The following is a 25,113-nucleotide window of genomic DNA, read 5'->3' as shown; positions in this document are numbered from 1 at the left end:
TGTCAGCACGCATCAGAGGTGATGATTGTCTGAATAAGTGTTAACAGTAATTTGGTATTTTGTTACGTAGTATATTTGAACATTGATGAGAATTGTGCAGTTTGCTCCTCACTGTCGTGGCGTACGGATTGATGATCCTCCACCTGTTGTGAGAAGCTGCTCATTTACATACAGTTTAAATTCAGACCTGAATGTATTGCTGATAGTGTGTGCCTTTGAAGGATATTTATTGTAGCTCTGTTGACTTACCTCACCTTTTCCGTCCTTCACAGAGTCAGTTTGTCGTATCCACCTGGGGGGTGTTCGGCGGTGAATCTGAGTCCAGAAGCGCCGGGCTTTGATCCATTTGTGCGCTGGAGAGCGCGCCGTCCTTCACCTCGCCAGACAACCGAACATTTATGTTATACACAAATTATTGCACAGGAGGGAAATAAATTTGTTTTGTTTTTGGAACCGCTTTCTGGTTATTTAGCACTGGGCCCTTGTCAGATGCTGGTTCGGTTCTCTGACCCGCATCAGCACATAACAATTTGAGGGAAATGGTGATATTGTGTATGTGGAAAAAGTTTTAGATCTTTGAGTTCATCTCATACAAAATGGTAGCAAAACCAAAAGTGTTGCGTTTATATTTTTGTTGAATGTATAAGGTATCAATTTATACTGATACAGGTAGGCAAAATAAGCGGGGGGGCTGGCTCCCCATCAAGATCCTTGAATGCTCAATTCAGTTCAATTTATTCCATTTATATAGCGCCAAATCACAAAGCTGCCTCAAGGCGCTTCACACAAGTAAGGCCTAACCTTACCAACCGACAGAAAGAACACAACGCTGAGTAAAAACCATAGCATCAAACCAAACAATTTAATGCTTTTGCACGCATGTACCACTGTGTAATGATACACTGACTAACAGGTAACAGTCCAAATTGCAGCACACAAATTCACATATACATCCCCAAACCCGTTCACGTTATCCTCACATGCTTCCATCTTTCTAAACATCGACAAAATCCATCACAGTCATACAGTATTTTCACCACGTGACCTCAGACCAGCTAAGAAGGTCACACATCATTTTGTAACTGGAAAAAAGTTTTGAAAAAATGTTTACTATTGGTCAGTAGTACAGTGAATGTCAGATTTCTCACATGGCAGCCAGACTGATGTGCTTCAGTCACAAGGTAAGTCTGAGTAGGAAAGATACCCCATTACATGAAATATACCTTGAAAAAATACTACATATACTATTAATATCACCAGCATAATCAACAACTACATAAATGATTGTTAATAATAAAAAACCACAACTCTATGAGGTCTGTCCATAAAGTATCGTACCTTTTTATTTTTTTCAAAAACTATATGGATTTCATTCATATGTTTTTACGTCAGACATGCTTGAACACTCGTGCGCATGCGTGAGTTTTTCCACACCTGTCTGTGACGTCATTCGGGACATGCCTATCTCGGCTTTCAGTGCTTACCAGTCGAGTGAGTATAAAAGAACTTGTGGAGAGCTGGACATGTCCCAACTTGTCCTCTAACACTCTGAAACGGAGGTGTTCCTTTGTCTCGCTTCATCAGCGAATCGGTCGTGACGCGCGAAGCCTCCGTGCGGCTTTCCATGACAAAATCTCTTGTTAAAAGTGAAATCTGCCGGAAAATGGCTGATGTCCAGGTCTTGTGATAACCAGAGAAAGAGCACACGACGGTCTCGTATCCACAGAGCCATCAGCTTAGAAATGATCCAGTGGTTTGTGCCGCATCGTCGCAGCTCGCAGCGCGGCGCACCGACCGTCCTTAAAGGGGTCCTTATACCTGTAGTTAAAGTCCTTATTCTCTGTGAAGCCCATAAAATTTTCACTGAAAGCCAGATAAATTTTTCGAATGGTTTCCAGGTGCCAGTCTCTAACAGCTTCTGAAAAAATTCTGATGGAAAAAAAGTCCTTTTCATTCCGCCATTTCCAGACAATGAAAATCCGACGAGGGGGCGGGACCACTCCTTCCACAAGGCGTGCTCACAGGCGAATGACGTCACTGACAGGCGTGGAAAAACTCACGCATGCGCACGAGGGTTCAAGCATGTCTGACGTAAAAACATATGAATGAAATCCATATAGTTTTTGAAAAAAATAAAAAGGTACGATACTTTATGGACAGACCTCGTATACATTAGGACATAAAGTACATGCATTAAAATAGTTAACATTTCTAAATAAAGTTATTTAGGTTAAACACACGAAATGTGATGAAGTTTATCACACTTGTGTAACAGATTTATATGTTCCACTGATGCTACAATGAAAGTGTCACGTGTCAAATGCTGGCTATAAAGTTCCACTGGTGTGGCGAGTGAGCCTCATGCCCGTACCAACTGATGAATTTGATATAAAAGCCTTCGATGGATTATCACCCAATAGACACAAAAACCAGGAAAAGAACCAACGTGCAGGAACCTCGGATGCTCTGAGCTCTTATTTTCCCCTTCATGCTGCACTTTAGACTTTCTGCTTGTACCAGTTTGTTGAACCAGTTTCTTGAACAGGTTCACACCAACCACCACAAGGTGTCGCCAAATCCAGCAAAACGGACTAATAACGGCTTTAACATATAAATAACATTTAGAAATGACAGTTTGCCAGCAACTGCATTAATATATCACCTAAATAAATTATGTGACGTGTATTTAAAGTGATTGAACATTAATATAGCAGATCTAAGAACTGACTGGCCACAAGTTACCCTGAATCTAGGGGCAGATGCGCCGCTGTTAAGGCAGGACTGTGAACAATTTCAAGTACCCATCAGGTCTTTAACACTTAATGTTTCTAACATCTCCTCAGTGTGTGCTGTAGTCAATCCAAAGTGTTTCTCTGATGCCAAATCCACAGTCGGCTTCCTTTCTTTCCTTATTTCCTTCCCTCTTTTTTCTTTTCCTCTTTTGCCTGTATATGTCAGACAGAACTTTCCACTAAGTGGATGTTGAGACAGACATGTCACGCAAAAGCAGAAGTCAGACTGGCACGGCACAGTGTTTTGTCAGAGGGACCCCAGCACAGCCCAGATCTGAAGAGGATCCTCTTCGGATGTTGTGAAACAGTATTTATTAGAGTTACCAGGCAGTTCTGTCACAGCTGGGACACAAAGAGTCAGTTCATGACGACCAGCAGCACCTGCTGGTGTCAGATCGATATGGATCTACCATTTACGTGGTCGGGTGGCAGACTGAGGCTCAGACTCGGGTTGAGGCCCAGACTCGGACTGCGCTGGGGGCAAGATGTGCTCAGCTCACTACTGTTGTCCTGGGGGTCAGAGGTCACACTGAGTGCAGGATTGAGGGGTGTTGATGAGGAAGTGTTCTGATTGGCCATGCGACGGAAGACAAAGTGGAAAGGGGCGGCCTGTGGGCGGCTGTGAAGTTCGGCTTTGATCTTCTGAGGGTGGGTGTCTGGCGCCAGCTGCTGGCTGCTGCCCCCCGTCACCAGGAACAGCCCGTAATTTTCAGGGTCTGACACTTTAAACTTCTGGGTGCACAACTGACACACTTCCTCCACTGTGGTGTAAGGTTGGACCTGTAACGTCTTGGCGGTACAGCCACTGTCGAGCTCCTGCAGCGCCACCCGCAGGTAGTTCTGGAAGTTAAAATACACATGCTCAGTCAATGCGGCTTAAAGGCTAAAAAAAAGGAAAGAAAGAAAAATGATGTATTGCCTATGATCTTTATTTGTGCAGTTGATAGCTGAGAAATGTTTCATAAATAAACCAAAACAAAAATCAGAGCAGTCAACAAAAACATGTAAAATCAGCAAAAGGAAGCTTTTCTAGGCACAGGTGTGATTTATGTTCATTTGACATTCATTGTGTTTCTATTTCTGATTTTTCACTGTGATGATTTACAACATCACAACAGCATGTTACAGATGACATCACCAGGCGCTCTATCAGAGCTATTTTGGGATCATGTGCGCACGGTGCAAACATGACACAACTATGATTTCTTATTTTTGTCATAATGACTGCATTGATGGCAGCATGGTGGCTTCGTGGTTAGCACTGTTGCCTCACAGCAAGAAGGCCGTGGTTTTGATTTCCACCTGCGGCCTTTCTGTGTGGCGTTTGCATGTTCTCCCCGTGTTTGCGTGGGTTCCCTCCGGGTGCTCTGGTTTCCTCTCACATCCAAAGACATGCGAGTTAGGCGAGTTGGAAAGTTTAAATTGTCCATAGGTGTGCCTACGGGTGTGAATGTGTTTGTTTGTCTGTATGTGGCCCTGCGACAGACTGGCGTCCTGTCCAGGGTGTACTCCGCCTTGCGCTCTATGAATGCTGGAATAGGCTCCAGCCCCCGTGACCCTTAACTGGATTAAGTGGTTGAAGATGTGTGTGTGTGGCTATATTCACATTTTGGCAGCGTGCAGTCAACAAGAATAACAAGAATGTTGTGGTTGCGTTGGTGAGAAGATCAATGAAAACGATGGCACTCTTGTACATGAAGGCAGGAAGTGTTACCATAAGTTAAAATAAATTTAAAAAAAAAACTTCTCCACTTGATTTTTCTTCAACAATGGCTTAAGTTGGACAATGAGTCATTAACTGTTTAAGTGTGGAGACACCTGGTTTTCTATTGAAGCGCCCTTACAAAGACCACTGTGTCTGTTCAAACACTACAGCTGTCCAAGAAGAACCACTGACACGTGTGCTGACCTGGAAGTCTTCGATAGAAGGTGTAGAGCGCTGGGTGGTGCGACGGCGATGCCACTGGCAGAGTGTGTTTCTGGTTTCGGAGCTCAGCACCCTCGCTGCCTGCTCCTCCTGGAAGTTCCTGATCAGGGACATTGCCCCATACGCACTGGTCAGGTAGTAGCCACCTGCACGTGAACACATGGAGAGTGTAACCAATCCATTAACACACCCACATATTTAAGTTTATTAAACTGTGTCATGGCCACTGCGTGGACAGCTGAGTGAACACACCTTCTCCGTGGAGCAGCGACGGGTCCAGCAACTCCATCATATAAAGTATTTCGTTGTCCAGCTGGGGCATGTCGCACTGGGCTAACACATAGGTCAACACGGGCAAGAAGTCATCAGCACCGTAAAAGCGACCTGGGAAACAGATTGCCCACGGTTTTAAATCCACACCAAAAAAATAATGAAAATTTTGACAGTTGTTGCAAAAATATAAGTAGATTCAACACCACAGTGTTTCAGACATAGAAATGTCCTGTGTGCTAACATGTTATAGTCACACTCCTGGCAAACAAGCACAACAATCGATGACTGCTGTGTGATTGTTGGTTAATTGTCCTTGAGCTCTCGAGCCACAAGGTGCCTCGAGAGCTCAAGGACAATGTGCCAAGTCTGAATACTGTATATGATGTCAGAATCAACATGACTCAGAAATCTTTCATCTTTATGAGTTTATTCTGAAATAATTGGGTTGGATAAAATGAATGTACGCGGTTTGAGTGACTTTGAGTTACATCCCTTTTTTTGATTTTCCCTGTGATTATCAAGGCATGGATACAATTACTAGAGTCAGTGGGTGTACAAATTTATGAGTGACTGCAAAAACTACTGCCTATTCAGCTCTGAATTTGTGACATTCTGATCAATACGTTAGGACCAATGAACCATGTAATTTGGGACAGGGCACCTCATCTCGACAGAACACCGGCACCCTGTTCAGCAAACAGCACCGGTGGCAGCAGTTCTTAACCTGGGCTACAAGCAATCCGATATAGAAATTAGATTTGTGACGAGCGCAGTTGGTTTGGCTAAATTTACCCTGGATGCCCGTCCTTACTCAACACTACTCATCTATAAGGGCTCAGGATAAACACACCAAACGCACTGGCTTGTGCACCTAAAATGGCTGAGATCTGACAAAATTTAATGTGCGCCACTCTGCTTCTACTCCATTCACCCGTACTTGTGACTGGCACTCAGAGTATAATGACTGTTGTTTCCATGCAGCTGAGTTTGCTGCCATTTTTAAATGAGGAGGGGCAAAAAAAAAAAAACATTTCAGTAATGTCCTGATTAATCAGCACGTTTGATGCAAAATGTGGATGTTTATGGGTGTTGTGAAACCGATGATTGTTCTCATTGCTCACAAGCTTTTTGTTTTTGTTCTTATGATTGGCCTGCTGGTATGTTCTTACATAACTTCCTGATCTGTTGAGAGATCAAGGCAAAGATCCGTACTCATTAACTGTTTGAACTACACACATCTCTTAGCATCGCCATCATGTTTCTAATACTTTTCGCTGGCAGTGCTGCAATATCAATCAATCAATCAATTTTTTTTTATATAGCGCCAAATCACAACAAACAGTTGCCCCAAGGCACTTTATATTGTAAGGCAAGGCCATACAATAATTATGTAAAACCCCAACGGTCAAAACGACCCCCCTGTGAGCAAGCACTTGGCTACAGTGGGAAGGAAAAACTCCCTTTTAACAGGAAGAAACCTCCAGCAGAACCAGGCTCAGGGAGGGGCAGTCTTCTGCTGGGACTGGTTGGGGCTGAGGGAGAGAACCAGGAAAAAGACATGCTGTGGAGGGGAGCAGAGATCGATCACTAATGATTAAATGCAGAGTGTGCATACAGAGCAAAAGAGAAGAAACAGTGCATCATGGGAACCCCCCCAGCAGTCTACGTCTATAGCAGCATAACTAAGGGATGGTTCAGGGTCACCTGATCCAGCCCTAACTATAAGCTTTAGCAAAAAGGAAAGTTTTAAGCCTAATCTTAAAAGTAGAGAGGTGTCTGTCTCCCTGATCTGACTTGGGAGCTGGTTCCACAGGAGAGGAGCCTGAAAGCTGAAGGCTCTGCCTCCCATTCTACTCTTACAAACCCTAGGAACTACAAGTAAGCCTGCAGTCTGAGAGCGAAGCGCTCTATTGGGGTGATATGGTACTACGAGGTCCCTAAGATAAGATGGGACCTGATTATTCAATATACTGCGTAACACCAGCAACCTGACTTGATCATGAAATTTTTTTTCTTTTAATCAATGAATTGCTGCATTCCGACTTTAATGTGTTTAAACGGGCAACAATTTCATGTGTAAGATGGATTCCTTTTTGTCTGTAAGAGGTGCAGCTTTAAAGCTTCAGTGTCCCCCTGAAGTGTTCTCCATGACTGTGTAGATGAGTTTGCAGACTGCCAGTAGCTCAAGCCACTTTCTTCTCTGGGGAGTAATATTTGCACATGATGTGAAACTGACGCTTGATCTTCTGGATGGCATTGGCATCTGGGGGGGGACGCATCAGCCACGCCCAATTCCTGGGGTTGCCAACCCTTGGCCAACAAAAGGTTCTCCTTCAGCTCCTGCCATTCACCACGCGCACCTGGAACTCTGCAGTGCAACATTGATGATGGGTTTGAGGGGCTTCAGTATGCACTTGTGCATGGCTTTCTCCAGGACGAGTCTGGTAACGGAAAGAAAGACAACTCAGTTTATGATTGGTACCCGAGTGAGTATATGTGATCAATGAGACGGCTGATGTGTTCATGCCTGACATTTCATCCAGTGTTAATCTCATTTGTAACGATGTTATTACATTTATCATTTATATATCATTTATTTATGATGTGAAATATTACAGTGCCTTCTCCTTTGCCTGTGAACGTAATACCATGTGCTTTTTTAAAAACTCTTCGAATTATTTCCACTCAGACACATGGGTTTTGTGTTGACATAGAACATAAATGGAAGCTGCACATGTTCATGCACTCTTTGCCTGGAGAAGCAGCTCCATCTGAGGTTATACAGCTAACAAAACAAGCATTCAAATCTTTGTAAAGTTGGATGATCTGACTATGAATGTCCCATACACAGTGTTGATAGTTTATAACTGCTACGTACACTTGCTGAACTCATCAATACACTCACACACCTGTAATAAACAAGCATGTTTGTATTTCCACCTCAGAGGGAGGACCGAATCAATTGTTCCCCAATGCTATTTTTAGATCACACTCATGTGACCTTTGGTTCTATGGATCCTTAAGGTGGATGAGGCAGACACTGATTTGATGAGAAAGCAAACCGTAAGTGATGTCATCGTGACCAGTTCCTCATGGGGGGTGAAAAGGATGGCATGGGACATGTGACCATTCGAAATGGCAGCACCCATGGTTCTAGAGGTCCTCATGGCAGATGAGGCGGATGGCCTATTTGGGTTTGTCATCACCCGATGACCTGGCCTCGTCGATGTTTGGTATTAAAACTGTTTTGCTGAAGAAGTGTGAGAGCCACATGCTCAGCGAACGGATGGAGTGTGCCCTGCGCCACATGATGGACAATAAATTGGAACATCACAGAATTACAATGAAGGCCAGAACTGCTGAAGCTCTGGTGAAGAATACCCTATTACCCTGTCAAGAACTCTAAATCATCTTGTCCAGTTCTACATCTTGAACTCTTTGGCTTGGCCTTAAGATGGACTTTGCACTATTACGCATTTTATGTAACTGTTTGTAACTTTGTAACTGGTAGAATGACCTAAGTAGTGGGTCACATCTCTGAGTCTGGTCTGCTGGAGGTTTCTTCCTTACCCCCCTCCCAAAAAACATGGAACACCAAAGGGAGCTTATCCTTACCATTGTCACCTATGTGCTTGCTCGGGGAGGGGGTTGGTAGAGTCAGACCTTACCTCTGTGAAGCACCTTGGGCCAGGTTTGATGTGATTTACCACTATATAAATAAATTGAATTTAATTTGACCAAAGAGTTATAAAAGACAAATCTAAGAAAAATCCATTTCCTGTGTGGGCGACAACAGCCATTAAAAAGAGGAAATGGGCAAACAAGGTAAGCATCAGCTGCTATTAGTTTGCTGCATGCTAATCATTAAGTAAAGCCTGCACTGGATGAAGACAGAGTCACTGTAGCAAACAAACTGAAGAGTACGCTGACTGGATCGCTCACTGCTACTGCCCTACCCGCTCAGGCTGGAAAACCACAACAACGGCATGCAACAGAAATTCCCCCCCGAGGAGCCGTAAAAGAAAAGAAAAAAAATCTGGTAGGTGCAGCGTATTGCACTGAACTAAACGTCAGCATGAGCAGGAAGTCTGACTGAAACTTGAACAAATTTCTTCTCACGATCATGTGGCAGAAACCAGAACTCTGCAACAATCAGGGATCAAAGTCACCAGTCCATTGATTAATGGTTAAACCACTAGTTCATCTAGTCAAGATCGATGCCGACATCAATTTAATACATCCTGAATGACTTTCACAATAAAAGCATCAAAGCTGAACAAACTCTGCTGCACTAAAATCAGACTTACAGTAACACAGTCAGATAGTTTAGTCACAATGCTGTTTTGAAATGTTTTGAAAAACTAATTTGACTACATGTATAACAGTATTCCCAGTTTTGACACCACAGTATTCGTTGTAATTAGCAGGACGATTATGGCATTCGTCCAGTGGTGTCATGCAAAATTTGTCTAAGTACTCTGCAGAACGACGCATATTCAGCTCAGAACTGGCTTGTGGTTGAACGTGTGTACTTTGGGTTATGTTTTTTTGACATGCACACCTGCCTTAATATACAGAAAAGACGTACAGGACAATCAGTGCACAGTTTAGGGAGGCGGCTTGGAGATCAGATGGTTTTCATTACTGGTGCCTATCTAAAGACATGACGCCGGGTGACATCATTTAACTTCCATTAATGAGACACAAAATGAAGTGAAATTCCATACTGTGTCCAAAAAAAACTGTATTTGCATAGTAGCACTGATAATATAAAGAAAAATTCACAAAAAAAATGTCATTTCTTTTGGGGCTCCTGTTTTGCTGGGAGTCACCACAGCAATATCTCCATTGATCTGTGTGTTGATTTGGCCTAAATTTTACACCGGATGCTCTTCCTGACAACTCCAGATGTATGTGGAGAAAGGGACACAGGCGACTTTGAAATGGGAACCTTGTTTTGGGAGGAAGACACACTAATCAACACAGAAACACTGAGGAGCTGAAGTTCATTGTATGTGTTTACGGCCTGTTGTCTGTTTCCCGTGTTGATTTTGATAAAGTCACCATCCTAATCTGATCAGGTTTGGCACTGTGAGCCACAGTTCCTGTAAATCAGTGCACATTGTCACGCTTCCTGCAGTGAGCCAAGGTCAAAACACCTACTTTGTATCACATGATCACGTGACCTAACTAAACCGTTGCGCAAATAATTGTAACACTGCGTGTCGCCATAGTGACACAAATGCTGACATAACACAGGATGGACGTGGAGATGAAGTCCAAACCGCACAGCTGCTGAATCAGGACCATGTGCGAGTGCTGCTTGCGCATGAATGTTGCTGATTTTTCTCAACACAGGGTGAAGTCAGCAGGTTTTTGCTGAGCACATATTTTACTTTCCACCTCTTCCGTGTGGACGCCATCCAGCATCTGTCAAACACATCAGCTAACCTCTGCCATTCTCGACATTCTATCTCTCTTTAAATCACCCTCATGGAGGTCTGGTCACACCCGCATGCTGCACTCCTTGTACCGCTGCTGGAACTGAACCAGGTAGCTGCGGGTAACATTTTAAAAGGCTTTCAGTCTCACTTCCTCATTCCACAAGGAATAAACAGGAGAGGTGTCGGTAATACACACACAAGGAAGGAATGGATTTCTTTAGTGATTAACAAAATGATAATAATCCCAGGTTAGGGTAATTTGGTCATTAGTGTTATTTCGACAAACAGTATGATTGTACAAGTCTCCTTAAAACCCCCGGCTTCCTTTTGCTCTGTGACATCATAAGCAGACAATGGTTAAAAAAAGAGGAAGGCAATTTGAGTGACTTAAAACATAAACTTAAACCTTGTACAGCCACAAAAAGACATTGTGTGTTGTGAGTCCTGGTATAAAGTATACAAAGTACAGAGAAAAAATGTGAGTGTGCATAAAGGTGAGTTGTACAGAAGTCAAGATGGTGTGCATTACATTTGGTATTTACATCTGTTTCTGATATATAAATGAAAATGTAAATGAGAGGAGGAATGCAGGGATAAAGTGTTCTGTCTAATGGACAAAGATTTTTTTTTTTTTTTGAATGCAGCAGTGGGGGCTCTCTGCTCACAGCTGAGAGAGACCTACCCCCACCTCTAGGCCCTTTCTCCAGCCGAGCCAAGCACAGTATACCATCAACCCCTGCCTTGGAATCATACTTTTGTTATTTGTTTTGATGCTCATCTTTTGTTCTGGAAGTGGAGATCTTGGTTTATATTCATCTTGTTAATAACACATGCAGTGAAATATAAATGGCAAAGTAAAAATCTTTATATTTAATGTGAATGGACTGTAAATCCAATCAAATGTAGTAAAATTCTTCCTAAAGTCAGAAAAGAACAAGGCCATAAAGTATACCTGTAGGCATACTAATGGATGGATCCTGTAGACAGGAAATCCATCAAAATGACATGGAGCACAATAAACGTCAAAGATTCAGCTTCACCAAGGTCGTTTCTCTCTTCACACTCAACAGGACATAGAAGGGTTGCTACTGTAATCTCAAATAACTGAGCTTTGAAAAATGCTTGAATAAGCAATGCAGATAGTAGATTTATTGTAGTAAGAGGCAGAAAAGAGGGGAAACCTGTGACGTTGCTGAATGCATATGCTCCTCCTGGAAGTCATCTGGGATCATCCAGAAAATTACTAAAATCATAACAGAACCAGAAAGACTCTAATTTGGGACCGTAACATACACCTACAGCCTGAGTAGAGTTGTCGAGTGGAAGAATCTATGATACTAGGCCTAAACACAAAAAGTAAACACTATTGCAGAGGCTGGTTTAATTCACATTGGAGGCATTTTTCCCTGTAGTAAAAAGGGACTACACCCATTCTTTGCTCAATTAATACACAAATAGACTTTTTTAAACGTCTGGAAAAGATAAAGAGGAAATACATAACTGTCATGGCAAGTGGGCATCTTAAAATATCTGGGCATCATACTACCAAGAGATCTGGTAGAAATGTGAGAATGCATATACCCACCAATAAAATAAATAAACAGGATAAAGCAAGATGGAATTTATTTCCCTTCCAGAGTCTCAGTTGAAGAAGAGAGTCCATTAAAATGAACATACTGTATTACCAAGATCATTATATCTATTTCAGATCTTGCCATTAGAAAATCATCAAAAACCACTTTGATAAATGGGACAAAGTATTATCAAGATCTATAAGGTAAGGTAAAAGACCTAGAATACGCTTCAAAACCTTACAGCTGGCAAAGGAAAAGTGTGGATGGGTTTTTTTTTTTTTTTTTTTTGGACTCATACCTGAAGAATGGCAGAAAAAGAAATATTTACTGGATATTCAGCTGGTCACTGCTAAAAAGGCCATAACACAGAAATAGCTGTCAGAAGAGAGCCCAACGATAAAAACATGGATGGACATCACATTGACATCTATAAATGGAAAGGATAACAGCATCCATCAACCATAAACTGGATTTATTTGTGTCACGTTGGAAGAAATGGACTAACTATATATAATACCTTGTAGGCCAGATTTTATTTTCACAAATCTTTAAATTTTAGATGAAGGAAAGATCCACTCCTTTTGTTTTGTTGTTGTGTTTTGGTTTTTTGATTTCTTCTCTGTTCTTAACTTTTGCATTTACTTTGTATAACCTAAACAGACACACAGGTAGCAGGATATGTACATATATTACTTGAAAATATTTTTTGTGTGACATTGCTGAATGCCAATAAAAACTTTCATTATAAAAAAGATTTGGAAGTCTTGTTTTGCACTGATGTCTGTAAATCTCTCTGCAATGCATTTTAATTTTAACTTTCACAGTTTCTGCAAGTCACTGTCATTGTAAATGATTGTGTTCTCAGTTGAAAACAATGTTATTCATTGTCAAATATGAAAGTGACAATCCAACCCTCATTCACTTTCATATCTTGCTTTGTGCCTTTGTACATGTTTTCCATGTAGTAATCTGCATCTGGAAGGGCAACTGGTGTAAAACTTGCCAAATCAACATGCAGATCCATCTCCGATCTGCCGTGGCAACCCCAAGCAGGAAAAAAGGGAGAAGCCGAAGGGACTTACTATTTATATGTGTACAATATGCTGCTCTTTCACTTTCATACATTTTCCAAAATTGCAGCTTTGTATAAAAAAACAGTAAATTTATCATTATCTTCATCACGGCTCAATAGAGAATCGAATTTAAATAAAAATAAAAAAACAAATTGTTTTTCTTTGTATCTCAAAAAAACAACCAACCAACCAAACAACAACAACAACAACAATAACTAGAAGCACTCAGAGAGTGCAAACCTCCGCCAAGGCCATGGGGTCACTGATGCCATAACATCTACACGCCGTGGAATCATTGAACCTAAAAAAGTCTAACGATGTTTGCTCCGTAGTAAAAAAGTTTCATCTGCTGTGACTGGATAGCATGTATCCTTAGCGATTGGCATCACAGTTTATTGCAACTTGCACCTTTCCCAGAAGCTACTGTCATCTGAGCACTGATATTGATATTGCATGTGCTTATAGACAAAAACAAATAAGAGACAAAATTCAATTTATTATTCAACTAAACTGCAAATATATGAATTTTTTAACATTTATGAAACACTTCTCTAAATAAATAACAGAAAATTCTGAAATAGAACTATTTTTAAGTGTTGCATGTGCTACATAATGAAGTGCACCTTCTATATATTCAGTGAAGTGCACCAAAGCAGAATATATGCAACAGTAAGGTGCGGATGTCAGCCTCTGTGTTTTCTGGATCCTAGACATGATTCATCAACACCTGGGAGTGGGTTTTGCACCTTGTGTACTTTGTTCAGTGATGTGCATGGAACCAGAACTTAACCACTGCTGAGTATACTGCTGACTCATCACTTTGCTTTTGCTAAGTGAAGTAATCTGGATAGTGATGTTCAATACCACTAAAATATAATAATGCCAAATGATAGTCCTTCATCTAATAAATTCATTGTGCTCCCCAGCCCTGTATAGTTTGTCATGAGGGATTTCCTCTTTGCAGTGTGTTGTATTTGACATCGTTTACTAACAAGGCCATAGGGTCACTGACCCTAAAGAGATTCCCTCCTTGGCACAGTGATCTATTCAACAACTCAGTGTTACAATCAAACTATGATACATACACTTTTCTTTCCTTTATATTTGACATCATTGACCATGAAAACATACCACTAGAACTTGGAATCACTTTTATGTCTTTATTAGTTCAAAAGTTATTGTATAAAAACGATTTTTCGGTAATGGCGGTTTTCTTTTGAATCTAGATCCATAACATTTGAAGCTACATCAAATCTGATGACACCTTACTGAATCAGTACAGATTCAGCTACAATTTGGTGTTAGTTGTGCATCTCTAGCTTCATTTGTCACCTCACACTGACACATTTTCTATGTTCCCTATATTTTTGCATATTCTGGATCACCAGATCCGGAATCCGGATCCGATCATCACCAAACTTTGTTGTTTGATAGGACATTTGACTATGTTACACCCTAATTTTTTTCAAGCCTTTCTGCCTTGTTTTTGTGGAGTTAGAATGGTGACGAATCCTTTAAAAAATTCCTGGATTCGGATCATGATCTGGATCACCACTAAAATTTAATCACTTGTTCCTCTTCTCATTTTCAACCACTCCACAAAATTTCATCAAAATCCGTTCAAAACTTTTTGAGTTATCCTGCTGACAAACAGACAGACAAACACAAACACACAAACTCGACCGAAAACATAACCTCCTTGGTGGAGGTAATAAATGATCAAACTGTAAATCTTAAGATCAAATGAGAACAAACTGCACACACACAATGTTCTTCCTGGTGACATAACAGACTATCACTCTACTTTTACCCTATGAAATGCTCGTAAAAACTTGATACAATCTGACTTCCTCATAAACTATAGGAGAGCACCTAAAAGAAATTCTGTAGTTTCATTACTTGAAATTAAAATGTTTTTAAAGGTGAAAAGTAGTCATAGTTTAATTATATTTATACATATTGATATTTACATGTTTTCATTCTTTCCAAAATTGTAAAAAGTTTGCACAGTACTGGATTATAGCCACTTATGATCTGACTTGCCACAAACATACGTTGCTCCTGGTGAAGAACTACTACCAGAACACCCAAGTGAGCGTTACTGACTGGCCTGAACAAGCCCTGACTTGAATCACATTGAAAATCTGTGCGGTGAACTGAAAGACCAAGGTTCACATCAGAAAACCATCAAATCTGGAGGAGCTTTAGAGATTTGCCAAAGAAGGCTGGATTCCTCAAGAGACACATCTGAGAAGTGTAAAAAAATTTGAGCCTAGTAGTTTTTGTTTATTTGTGAAATAATTTTGGTTTCTGTGTGCAAAGTAATAATAATAATAAAAAAAGAGTTAAGCATCCAAAATAAAACAACTTGGATTTTTAGAAATGCTGTGTTGAAAATTTCTTGCTGTTAAAAAAATTTTGAAGCAAACGTTCAATTTCATAGAGGGGCTATTCACTTGTTCTCATCTGTACGACTGAAATGTTGAGATGTGCCAAGTTTCATACAAAACCAGTCTCACAGGGTTTAATTGAGCTCAGGGTGGAGACGGCACTGTAAGCTTGTAACTGTCACTGAACTTTCCACACTGAGGAACGACTCATAGTGAAATATGACCTTTATATATTTTTCTCTTTCAAAATTATTGGACCAATGTTAATTAATGCAATGCATGGTCATGACACTTTGCATATGTGGCTAAAGAGTGAATCAACACATTATTGTCTTGCGACTTTGTTTTGCAAATTAATTTCTCTTGACAAGAATCTTTTTCCTAAATGTTTGGCTGATTTAGGATGATCACTGTGATTATGTAAAAGATGACCAATTTCCACTGCTACACTTTTTGTTTGCTTCAAAAATCTTGTAAACAATGTCACAAATGTTGGGCACACTCATACTGCGTGAGTGCTACGGCAATACCAAAGAAACTAGTTAGCACAAGTACAGCAGCCATGCACCGCATTCAGACCATTCAGACAGTTGTACCGCCAAAGTTGTAGCAATAGGAATTAAACCTTTGGGTACTATTTATATTAATAGTCAATCCCGAGTAAAAAAATGCAAAATAAGAAAAAAATAATAATAATATAACAATAAAAATATCATAAAAGGCCATACAACTGGAGGTTGTATTTGTATCAGTATTTTCAGTGAGGAAAGGGTGAAAATCAAGGCATTACTTGTTTTCCTTTATGTGGTACAACATTCAATAACCTTACATATGGTTAAAACTGAATAAATAAATAAATAAATAAATGACACACACGCAAAGCAGTCTGTCTCCTGAAAACAATTTTTCAGTCAAGGACAGTCAAAACGTGTAACCCCCTCTTCCCACTTGATATAAACTATTTAACAAACATTCATTCTGTCTTCTTCTAGCCTTAAGACAAACATCTGTCTTCCACCGACTTGTATGAAACTGTATTACTAAAGTGGTCATGCTTTTGATCTCTCCAAACTATCCAAGGTTGCCATCGTACGACATTTATATTCATCAGTTTCCTTTACCTGTTTTGTATTTTACATTCTGAGCTAACTGCAAACATAAAATGCATGGTGTCCTGTGGAGAACAGATTTTCTCACTGAAGAGCCAACACACACTGAGCAGTTTCAATAGCAAATGAGGTGCATTTAAAAAACAAACTGACATTTTCAACTGAACCTCTTGGCAGGTTATTCCCACAGCGTGTGTGGACAAAGTGTTGCTCAAAAACTTCAATATTACTAATAAAGCTAAAGCTATGACTGGAACAATAACAGCGTGGAAGGCCTAAAGTCAGCGCCACACAGGACAACCCGATAGGATGCAATACACCACTATCAAAACGTGCACATGAGTGGCATGCTACTGAGGCGTGTGTGCGCACAGTACAATGCACAACCTGAAAACATAACAGGGACCTGGTTTTTCAGGATTCAAAACAGCTGACAGGAGGTATGTCACCAGAAAGGTTACTGCAGTAGTCGCCACCCCCCCCCCCCCCCCAATCCACTAACTACGAACAATGCCATGCATCCACCATCAGATCAAACCATGACAACGAAAGACAGTATAGATTCAATCATAGATTTCTAGATGTGCAAACCAGTCAGACGCTTACAAACTCTGACGAAAAGGAAGATATTCCGAGTTTCAAAAACTGCATCAAGTATACCCAGATGACTTCTGCATCCCCGTGGGTAAGGTGAGTTTAGCACCAAATATTGGTTTGGTTCAATTATCACACACCCACACACACTTAAACATGTTTAATTTTTTCATGGAGTTTCGGCGTAGAGCAGTGGATGCAGAAAGAAAGTAGTTTCATGCAAGTTGAGGCAACGTTACGGTACTTAACGCGACTGGATGCCACAACCCACACAATACCACGCGACCCCGATGTCGGGTATGATTCCTGCTGTGCTCAATGTTGGCGAGCTATAATCACACAGGATTGTTGTCAAACTTTTGCTCCATTGCTGGCAAGCTATAACCACGCAGGATTGTTGTTGAACATTTATACCGTAACACAATGCAGTAACTATACCACTCAAAGAGTACATGTGAACAATTAAAAGAAAAAAAAATGCTCATTACAGCCTGGCTTCAGCTCCTCGGTGCTCACTTCCTCAAGTTCTCTTATGATTTTATTAAATAAAGTCTATTAGCTCCTGCTCACAGACCGATCGCCAGTGAAAGGACACGTCCACATTCAGTATAACTTCTCACACAGAACATCTCCACATCCACTCACAGACGGTTCGCCCGCACGTGTGTGCGATCGCTGGCTGCAGCTCCGCGGTGACAGTAAGAATGATAAACTATAATAGAAATCAGAGCGCACACCTGCAGTGCTGCACAAGAAGAAAGATAAACTGGAACACACATCAGAGCGCACACATGCAGCCAGGAAATAATGTATTCTGACTTTTTACAATGTATCAACTCCATCTGCATGTCCAGGCAGTCTGCTCTCCAGTCTGCTAGCTGCAACTGACGCAGACATTCCTACGTATTAGATACGCAGCATATGCAACGTGAAACAGGCCCGGTTGAAAGTTGCTTAGGCCAGTTCTGTGTACAACAACTGTACTTTCCACAGCATTTGCAAGTTTGTTTGTTTTTAAAGTAGTTTGCGAGATCCTGCAACTTACACTCCAGTACAACTGGTATATGTATTTTTCCCCCCATCAACAAAATGCATTTTTTGACAGATGTGACTTATATGGTAACTCAGCAGAAGATGCGGAAGAAGAAGTCTGCAGGTTTTTCCATTGGGATTACAGTACGAGTATATCACATTTCTCAGCTCTCAGGAGTTGTTTCTCCAGCAAACAAGCAGTAAAAGCCAGCACTTATCCACAGTTTGTTTTTAGTTTACTTAATATATATGGCTTTGTTAGTTCAAAATATTTTTTCCACTTCAATTTGTGAACTTAATATTTTGACTTTCAACTACCCTAACAAATTTTTTATGAAGATCGATGTTACAATTTTTTTATTTTATTATCACTATTTTGTCGTGTACTATAATGTAGTACCACGTCACAAATAGACATTCAGGATATTGCATCGACTCAGGCGATCTGTTGGAACTGTGTGGGACGAGTGGAACACAAGGAACTCTGTTGTGCATTGCAGTCCACCCCACCATCACCACCCCAACTACCCCCCTCATCCTACTCAAACATCCTGAAACCAAACTAACACACAACTACGATAGAGAAACAACAGCAGCAGAGTTGTACATATTTGAAAACTTTGGTGTGTCTTATGAAACAATGTGCGATTCAGTGGTTTCATTACCTCAACATGACAGTGCTGCCAACTTGTTGCCATTTTATTTTTCAAATTTGTTGTTTAATACACTACATTCATTGTGAAGCAATAAAGTTCACGTTTTCTTAACTTCTTTCAGAACCTAGCAAGGTCTCGGAAATGATTTGTATAAGGGGGTTTGTTTTCCTCCCAATCTCGTGCCCAGGCTTAAAAACACACACACAGGAAGAGAGAGAAAGATGTGGGGGCTCGCCTCAGAATGCCTCTCTCTGATTGGACGGTCTGAGCAAAAAAAAAACAAATAGAGTTGCAGCACTTGGCAGGCAGCCACCCACATGCATCTGGACTGACAAGCCTTTGAGTTAAACTGAAAACACTCCCAGAAGACGCACAACAAAACATTGTGAAACAAATAAAAAGTTGCAGCATATCCCAGTGTTACACTTCTGTAGAAACAGGCCATTCAAAGAAAAAATAAAAATAAAATGCACTTGTTTAATTGGTATCCCAGTGCAAATTCTATATATATATATATATATATATGTGTGTGTGTGTGTGTGTGGTGTGTATACACACACACACACACTTATTGCTATTTATATTAAATATTAAGATCCTATTTTCCTCGTTACAATTTGTACATGGTCACCTCAAGCCCCTCTATTTTGTCATGTAACAATTCCACAACAATGGAAATAAATGTTTATGCGTTATTGTGTTATTCGAGTATCACTGATATATTCACCTCTGTATGTTTATATTGATGGTGCAGAATAAACTCAATCAATCAATCATAAACAATGTCTTATTTACCTTTTAACAGTATTTGCAGGAGGGCGTGTGTATTCAAGAGCTTTTGAAAAGACCGGAAGTTCCCTTTGAATGCGTGTGATGCACATGCATGCTTGTAAATCACTCCAAAATAAATAAATAAATAAATAATAATAATAATCTGCTTATATTTGTTTTTAAACTTGATGATGTTTGGACATTGTTTTAGTTCCCCTTTTAGACCATTCCAATGTTTAACCCCAGTGCTTGAGCTGGTAAATCTTTTCATTGTGGTTACAATGAAAAGATTTACCATAAGCAGGACTACCACTGTAAGTGCTTTACAAATATAGTATTATTATAATTATATAATTGTAACTGTAGCCTGTAGGTGTGTAGTTATCTTTAGTTAATGCATGGCTGGACACACAATGAAGCTTTGAAACCTGAAACTGCACCTAACTGTAGTCAGTTAGTACAAAGTGAAACAATATGTCTACATATCACAAAAACATTAATAGCAACCCCCCCTTTACAGACATTCCAATGGTGAAAACAGTGTTTCAAAATTGTCCGGCCTACACAAAAACAAAGGGTCCTTGCTTAAATGTGCACACAAAGACTTTTCACAGCCAAATATGCAAAATGACAATGAATGACACAAATCAATCCAAATGATTACTTGAAGCTCATTCTGAGAAAAAACTAATTTTGCAAACACGTGATCAAGCAGTCAATGGTAATTGGGCTAAGTTGTTTGCTCCTTCACAGTGGAAAAAGTGTCATTTGACTTACATGTTAGAGAAATAAGAAAGAATGTCTGCAATACTAATAATAACATTAATAACAACAATAATAATAAAGCAAGAATTCAGTGTTTTTCACAAGGAAGATGGAGAAATTTGTCAATTTCTACAAAAGCAGTCACAGACTCTTTTACAGACAAGTGTACTATACGAGGTCTGTTAGAAAAGTATCGGACCTTTTTATTTTTTGCAAAAACCTGATGGATTTGAATCACGTGTGCTTGCATGAGCCAATCTTGAACCTTTGTGCGCATGCGTGAACTTTTTCAAGCCTGTCGATTGCGTCATTTGCTGGTAAGCAGCCTTTGTGTGAGGACGTGTGTAGCGCTCTCTGCGGATTTTCATTGCAAGGAAAATGGCGGAACGACTGGAGCAGCACTGCATCAAATTTTGCCAGAAACTGGGCGACAGCCAGGTGGAAACCATTCGGAAGATTCAGACGGCTTTCGGTGACGATGCTATGGGCATCACACAGATTAAGGAGCGGTATAACCGTTTTAAAGACATACGCACAACGGTGAAGAGCAAGCCGCGCTCCGGGCTGCCATCAACATGCTGAAATGACCAGATCATTTCCAAAGTGAACGCTGTGGTGATGCGGGACCATCGTGTTACTAACCGAGAAATTGCAGAAGAGGTGGACATCAGCACTTTTTCGGCACATTCCACTGTGAAAGAAGATTTGGCCATGAAAAGAATGGTGGTGAAATTTGTGCCGAAGCTGACGGCGGAGCAAAAGCAACTCTGTGTTGAAGTCTCACAGCACATGCTGGACTCTGAAAAATGATGCCCACCTCTTCCACAATTTCTCGGATAGTCACACAACTGAAAAGCTACAGAAAGCCGTCTGAATCTTCCGAATGGTTTCCACCTCGCTGTCGCCCAGTTTCTGGCAAAATTTGATGTAGTTACTGCTCCAGTTGTTCCGCCATTTTCCTTGCAATGAAAAATCCGCCGAGAGCGCTACACACGTCCTCACACAAATGCTGCTTACCCAGCAAATGACGCAATCGACAGGCGTGAAAAAGTTCACGCATGCGCACGAAGGTTCAAGGTTGGCTCATGCAAGCACACGTGATTCAAATCCATCAGGTTTTGCAAAAAATAAAAAGGTCCGGTACTTTTCTAACAGACCTCGTACATAGGTGATCGATAATTGCAATTTCATACAGAAGCTATGACTTGGAATACTAATGAAATACCAAGAGTGACACATAATGCTCAGAGCTACATTAAAGTTTCTTCCCACACTCACCAATGTGGTCTTCAGGGATGAAGCTCTCAATCGGCGGCTCTAGCTCAGAGCTCTGGCGTAGGTAGCTCTTCATCTGAGGGATAAACTGACGGAGTGTCTGCAGCAGCTCCAGGTCCTGAGGTGTAGGCCTGCCAAGCCTGGCTGCCGGCACCCTCTCCCAGGTAGCTCAGTAGTCCAGCACCAGGCAGCCAAAGTACGAGGTTTTATCTTTTGACAACTCCACCACTCTACGGATTGCCCTCTTCTCAGGTGCCCGCAATGAACTGGTAAAACACCACTCATCTTGCGCAGTTTGCCTTGTAGGGCCTTCTGGATGATTAAAGCACCAGCACTGGAGCGACGTTTTGGGGGAGGTCTGGGAGGTTCTTGGTCACTCTCAAGGTTGACACCATAGTCTGGTTCTGGTTCTTGCTCATCCTCATCATCACCCTCCTCATCACCCTCCCCCATGCTACAGTAAGGCAGATAGGATAAAGGGAGGTGGATGGTGTAGTCAGCTGTAGTAGGAGGGCTTGGGTCATACAAAGGAGGAAGGATAGAAGCAAAGGACTGGGAAAAATCTAGAGAGTCTGAGGAATCTGAAGAAAGGCTGCCATCACTCAGCCTTGGACCACCCCCAGAACCCCCCTCACTTACATCTCCTGTTTCACCTTGCTCCTTTGTTTGCTTGATGGTTAACAATGAATTGTCTGGAGGACTGCCGGAGTCCTGTGTGGGGGTTGTCATGGTTGTGACAGCATTTTGCCGTGACAGTTTGGCCCTAATGAGGACATTCTCAATCATCTTGTTTCCTTGTGGCAATTGGCACAAGGCACCATCCTGACTGGAAGATGGTGAGGATTTGGTCCTTTGTGGTGAGGTAGACAGAGAAAGAGGGACAGAAGGCCAGGGAATGGACATGGGAGAGCTCATACTGAGTATTTTGGGAGGGGAGGATGACAGGTTGATGCTAAATGAGGAACCTCGAGGAGATAGAAGATTATGGCACTGTTCTCTCTTTTCCATTTTATCCTTTGGGTGTTTAATCCAGGAGATCTTCTCTGGCATGCTGCGTTGCCCACGAGGAGAAGGATCTGAGCGTTGTGGTGTAAAGCAAGGTGGAGGTGGGCGAGGTGGTGGGGATCGTGATACGTTATTAATAATAGTGAGATTCTCAGTGTCGGTGGTTTGACTGATATTGATTTTTGTGTCTGTATTTATGCCAACAGTCTGCAGGGTAGAGGTACTGCTTGTGCCTGAATGACTGTTGTCACTGTTTTCTAAGTCACAGGCCTGAGAACTGTACGTCTTCAAGGGTTTAGTGTCAGTGTTTTGGGGTTGGAGGCTGTTAAAGTCATTTTCTGACTGCTCCCTTTGGGGCTGCTGTATTGTGCCTGAGGGGGCGGTGGTGTTAATACGGTTGCTATCTAGTTGGTGAACCTTTATAAAGAGGGGGTTGATAAAGCAAAGTGCGCCATTAGCTTGGCAACACTCAAGCTCAGCCGGAGTGCGAGTTCGCAGTTGAGGGTGTCCTGGGATGGATGCTAAGGAAACTCGTCTCTGAACAGGAGGGGGTGGTCTGTCAGGAGCTGCTGTTCCTGACAAGGGGACTGAGTTCTTCCTATTCTGGCAAAGCTGGGAGTCCCAGAAGCCTGTGAATGAGATTGAAAGAAATATTAAAAACAATGCACCTGTCTAATTTCCCTGGCTCTTGTCTTTCCCACGGTCATGAATTTCTGGTACAATGATACAAACTTTAGATTAGTCAAATCTAAACAACGGCTGGGGTCAATTCTTTTTCAGAGTTGTAGAAAAGAATGAACACGAACCAGTCAGATCAGGTAATGTCTGGGAGCATGACAGCATCAACAACATTATGAAAACACCCTGAATTCTGTTTGCCAGTCACTCAGGCAGTCAATCTGTAAATCCCCACATCCCAAAAGGCGATATATATGTGATACGTTTTTCCCCTCTGTCTTTTCCAGTTGCTAGCACACCTGTAAGCTCGACCATGCTCACAAACGTGCACAGTATGGCCAAAACGTCACAGCTAATGTTCTCTCACAAGTACGTGCTCATTTGACAGAAAGTCGTTCCAGCTGGGAGGATCATCCAAAGACTTAGGTCCACAAGCATTTGGACTGTAACACAATTTTTGTAATTTTGTCTCCATATGTCACCACAATGGATACTATTTGTATATAAAATCCCACCATATCCAGAGTCCGTAAGTAATCAGACAAAGTGGCATAATTCTAAATACAAAAACTAAATCATTGCATAAGTGATCAGCATTTTGGTTCAAGACCAACGAGATTAACATTATGGAGTGGCCAGCCCAATCCCCGGATCTTGATCCTATAGAAAACTTGTGGAGTGACATAAATGCTGTTTCTGATGGAAAACCAAGAAACACAGAGGAACTATGGAATGTCATCCAATCATCATCATCAATCAACACCAATCATCATCAATCATCCTTCCAATTATCATTCCAGCCCAATCATGGGCTGAAAAACCTGTTGACAGGTGCCAGAAGTTGATCGACTTCATGCAACACAGATGTGAAACAGATGTTAGAAACAGTGGTTATACAACTAAATATTAGTTCACAGGAAAGTTAAACGTTCAAGCATTTTTCAGTTTATACGGTAAATGTTTGAGTTTGTAAAGAAAAATGCAGACAACTTTTTTTCAGCAGCGTAATATTCATTTTTCTTCACTGTCTGTAGAGTAATAACAAATCTGATTCATTTTTCTTCATATTTTGATTTGGAACAGAATGTGCAGTGTTCCCAATGCACTGTATGCATTGGGAACTATTGTAAGGATTCTGATTTTGAACACAGCTGTACATCCACTATATCCTAATGCATTAAAATGTAGTACAAATAACACTGACCCACGTCTTCACTTGCAATGACACAATGCAAGTACTGCAAAAAAACAAACAAACTAAATTCCAGTCAGTGCATTAAAAATAAGTGCTGCCTGCATTAAGGGATATTTTCACAGCAAAAGGAGCAGAATGGAAAAAAGTCATCTGCGATACAACCATTTGCTGAAGGGTGTTTTATACTCTGTCTGGTACAGCCATACAGAGCATAAAACACAAAAAAACACAAGTGGAAACAATACCACAATAGGAATACTAATGCCAGACAGACAAATACTTCTTCACATGAGTGAAAAGCAGGAAAAGAGAGGGCAACAATACTTACTGTGGCAAAGCTCAATGCTTTCCTCACCGACAGCTGAAAACTCCTCTTTGCTCAGCTGCACTGAATCATTTATGACTCAGTCAGTCGTATTAACACTTGTATATGGGCGGTCTGTTAACACAGTAACCCCTCCCACCCTCATTCACTCAAAGTTACATCATCTGTATTGTTCCTGTGACACACTGACTTTTGTTTACCACCTTCTCTTCTAGTAAGTATTAACAGTTATTTG

The 25,113-nt window shown here is 41.1% G+C and overlaps 1 protein-coding gene across 1 annotated transcript; it reads right to left on the bottom strand.

Annotated features, from left to right (window-relative positions):
• Nucleotides 1-1,103: 1,103 nt before the first annotated feature.
• Nucleotides 1,104-22,725, bottom strand: LOC117522973 (ras and Rab interactor 2-like). The gene is made up of 6 exons (XM_034184391.1): nt 21,954-22,725; nt 21,679-21,843; nt 4,972-5,103; nt 4,702-4,865; nt 2,163-3,632; nt 1,104-1,309 (listed from the first exon to the last, which is right to left on the bottom strand). Exons 1-5 carry the CDS (start codon nt 22,723-22,725, stop codon nt 3,183-3,185), a joined length of 1,683 nt encoding a protein of 560 aa, XP_034040282.1. The 3' UTR covers nt 1,104-1,309; nt 2,163-3,182.
• Nucleotides 22,726-25,113: the final 2,388 nt, after the last annotated feature.

Source organism: Thalassophryne amazonica, chromosome 13 (genome assembly GCF_902500255.1).
Source record: "Thalassophryne amazonica chromosome 13, fThaAma1.1, whole genome shotgun sequence".
NCBI lineage: Eukaryota > Metazoa > Chordata > Actinopteri > Batrachoidiformes > Batrachoididae > Thalassophryne > Thalassophryne amazonica.
Note: the sequence above shows the minus strand (reverse complement) of the source record. Positions and strands in the feature narration are given on the sequence as shown.

What these genes read in the sequence shown, in the direction of transcription:
- LOC117522973 (XM_034184391.1), bottom strand. Translation starts at nt 22,725, where the DNA reads ATGCCAGAGAAGATCTCCTGGATTAAACACCCAAAGGATAAAATGGAA. An exon ending in CAAACTGCGCAAGATGAGTG is followed by an intron (nt 21,844 to 21,953) that starts GTGTTTTACCAG and finishes TGGACTACTGAG; the next exon opens with CTACCTGGGAGAGGGTGCCG. An exon ending in CATCCCTGAAGACCACATTG is followed by an intron (nt 5,104 to 21,678) that starts GTGAGTGTGGGA and finishes TCTGTTTCCCAG; the next exon opens with GTCGCTTTTACGGTGCTGAT.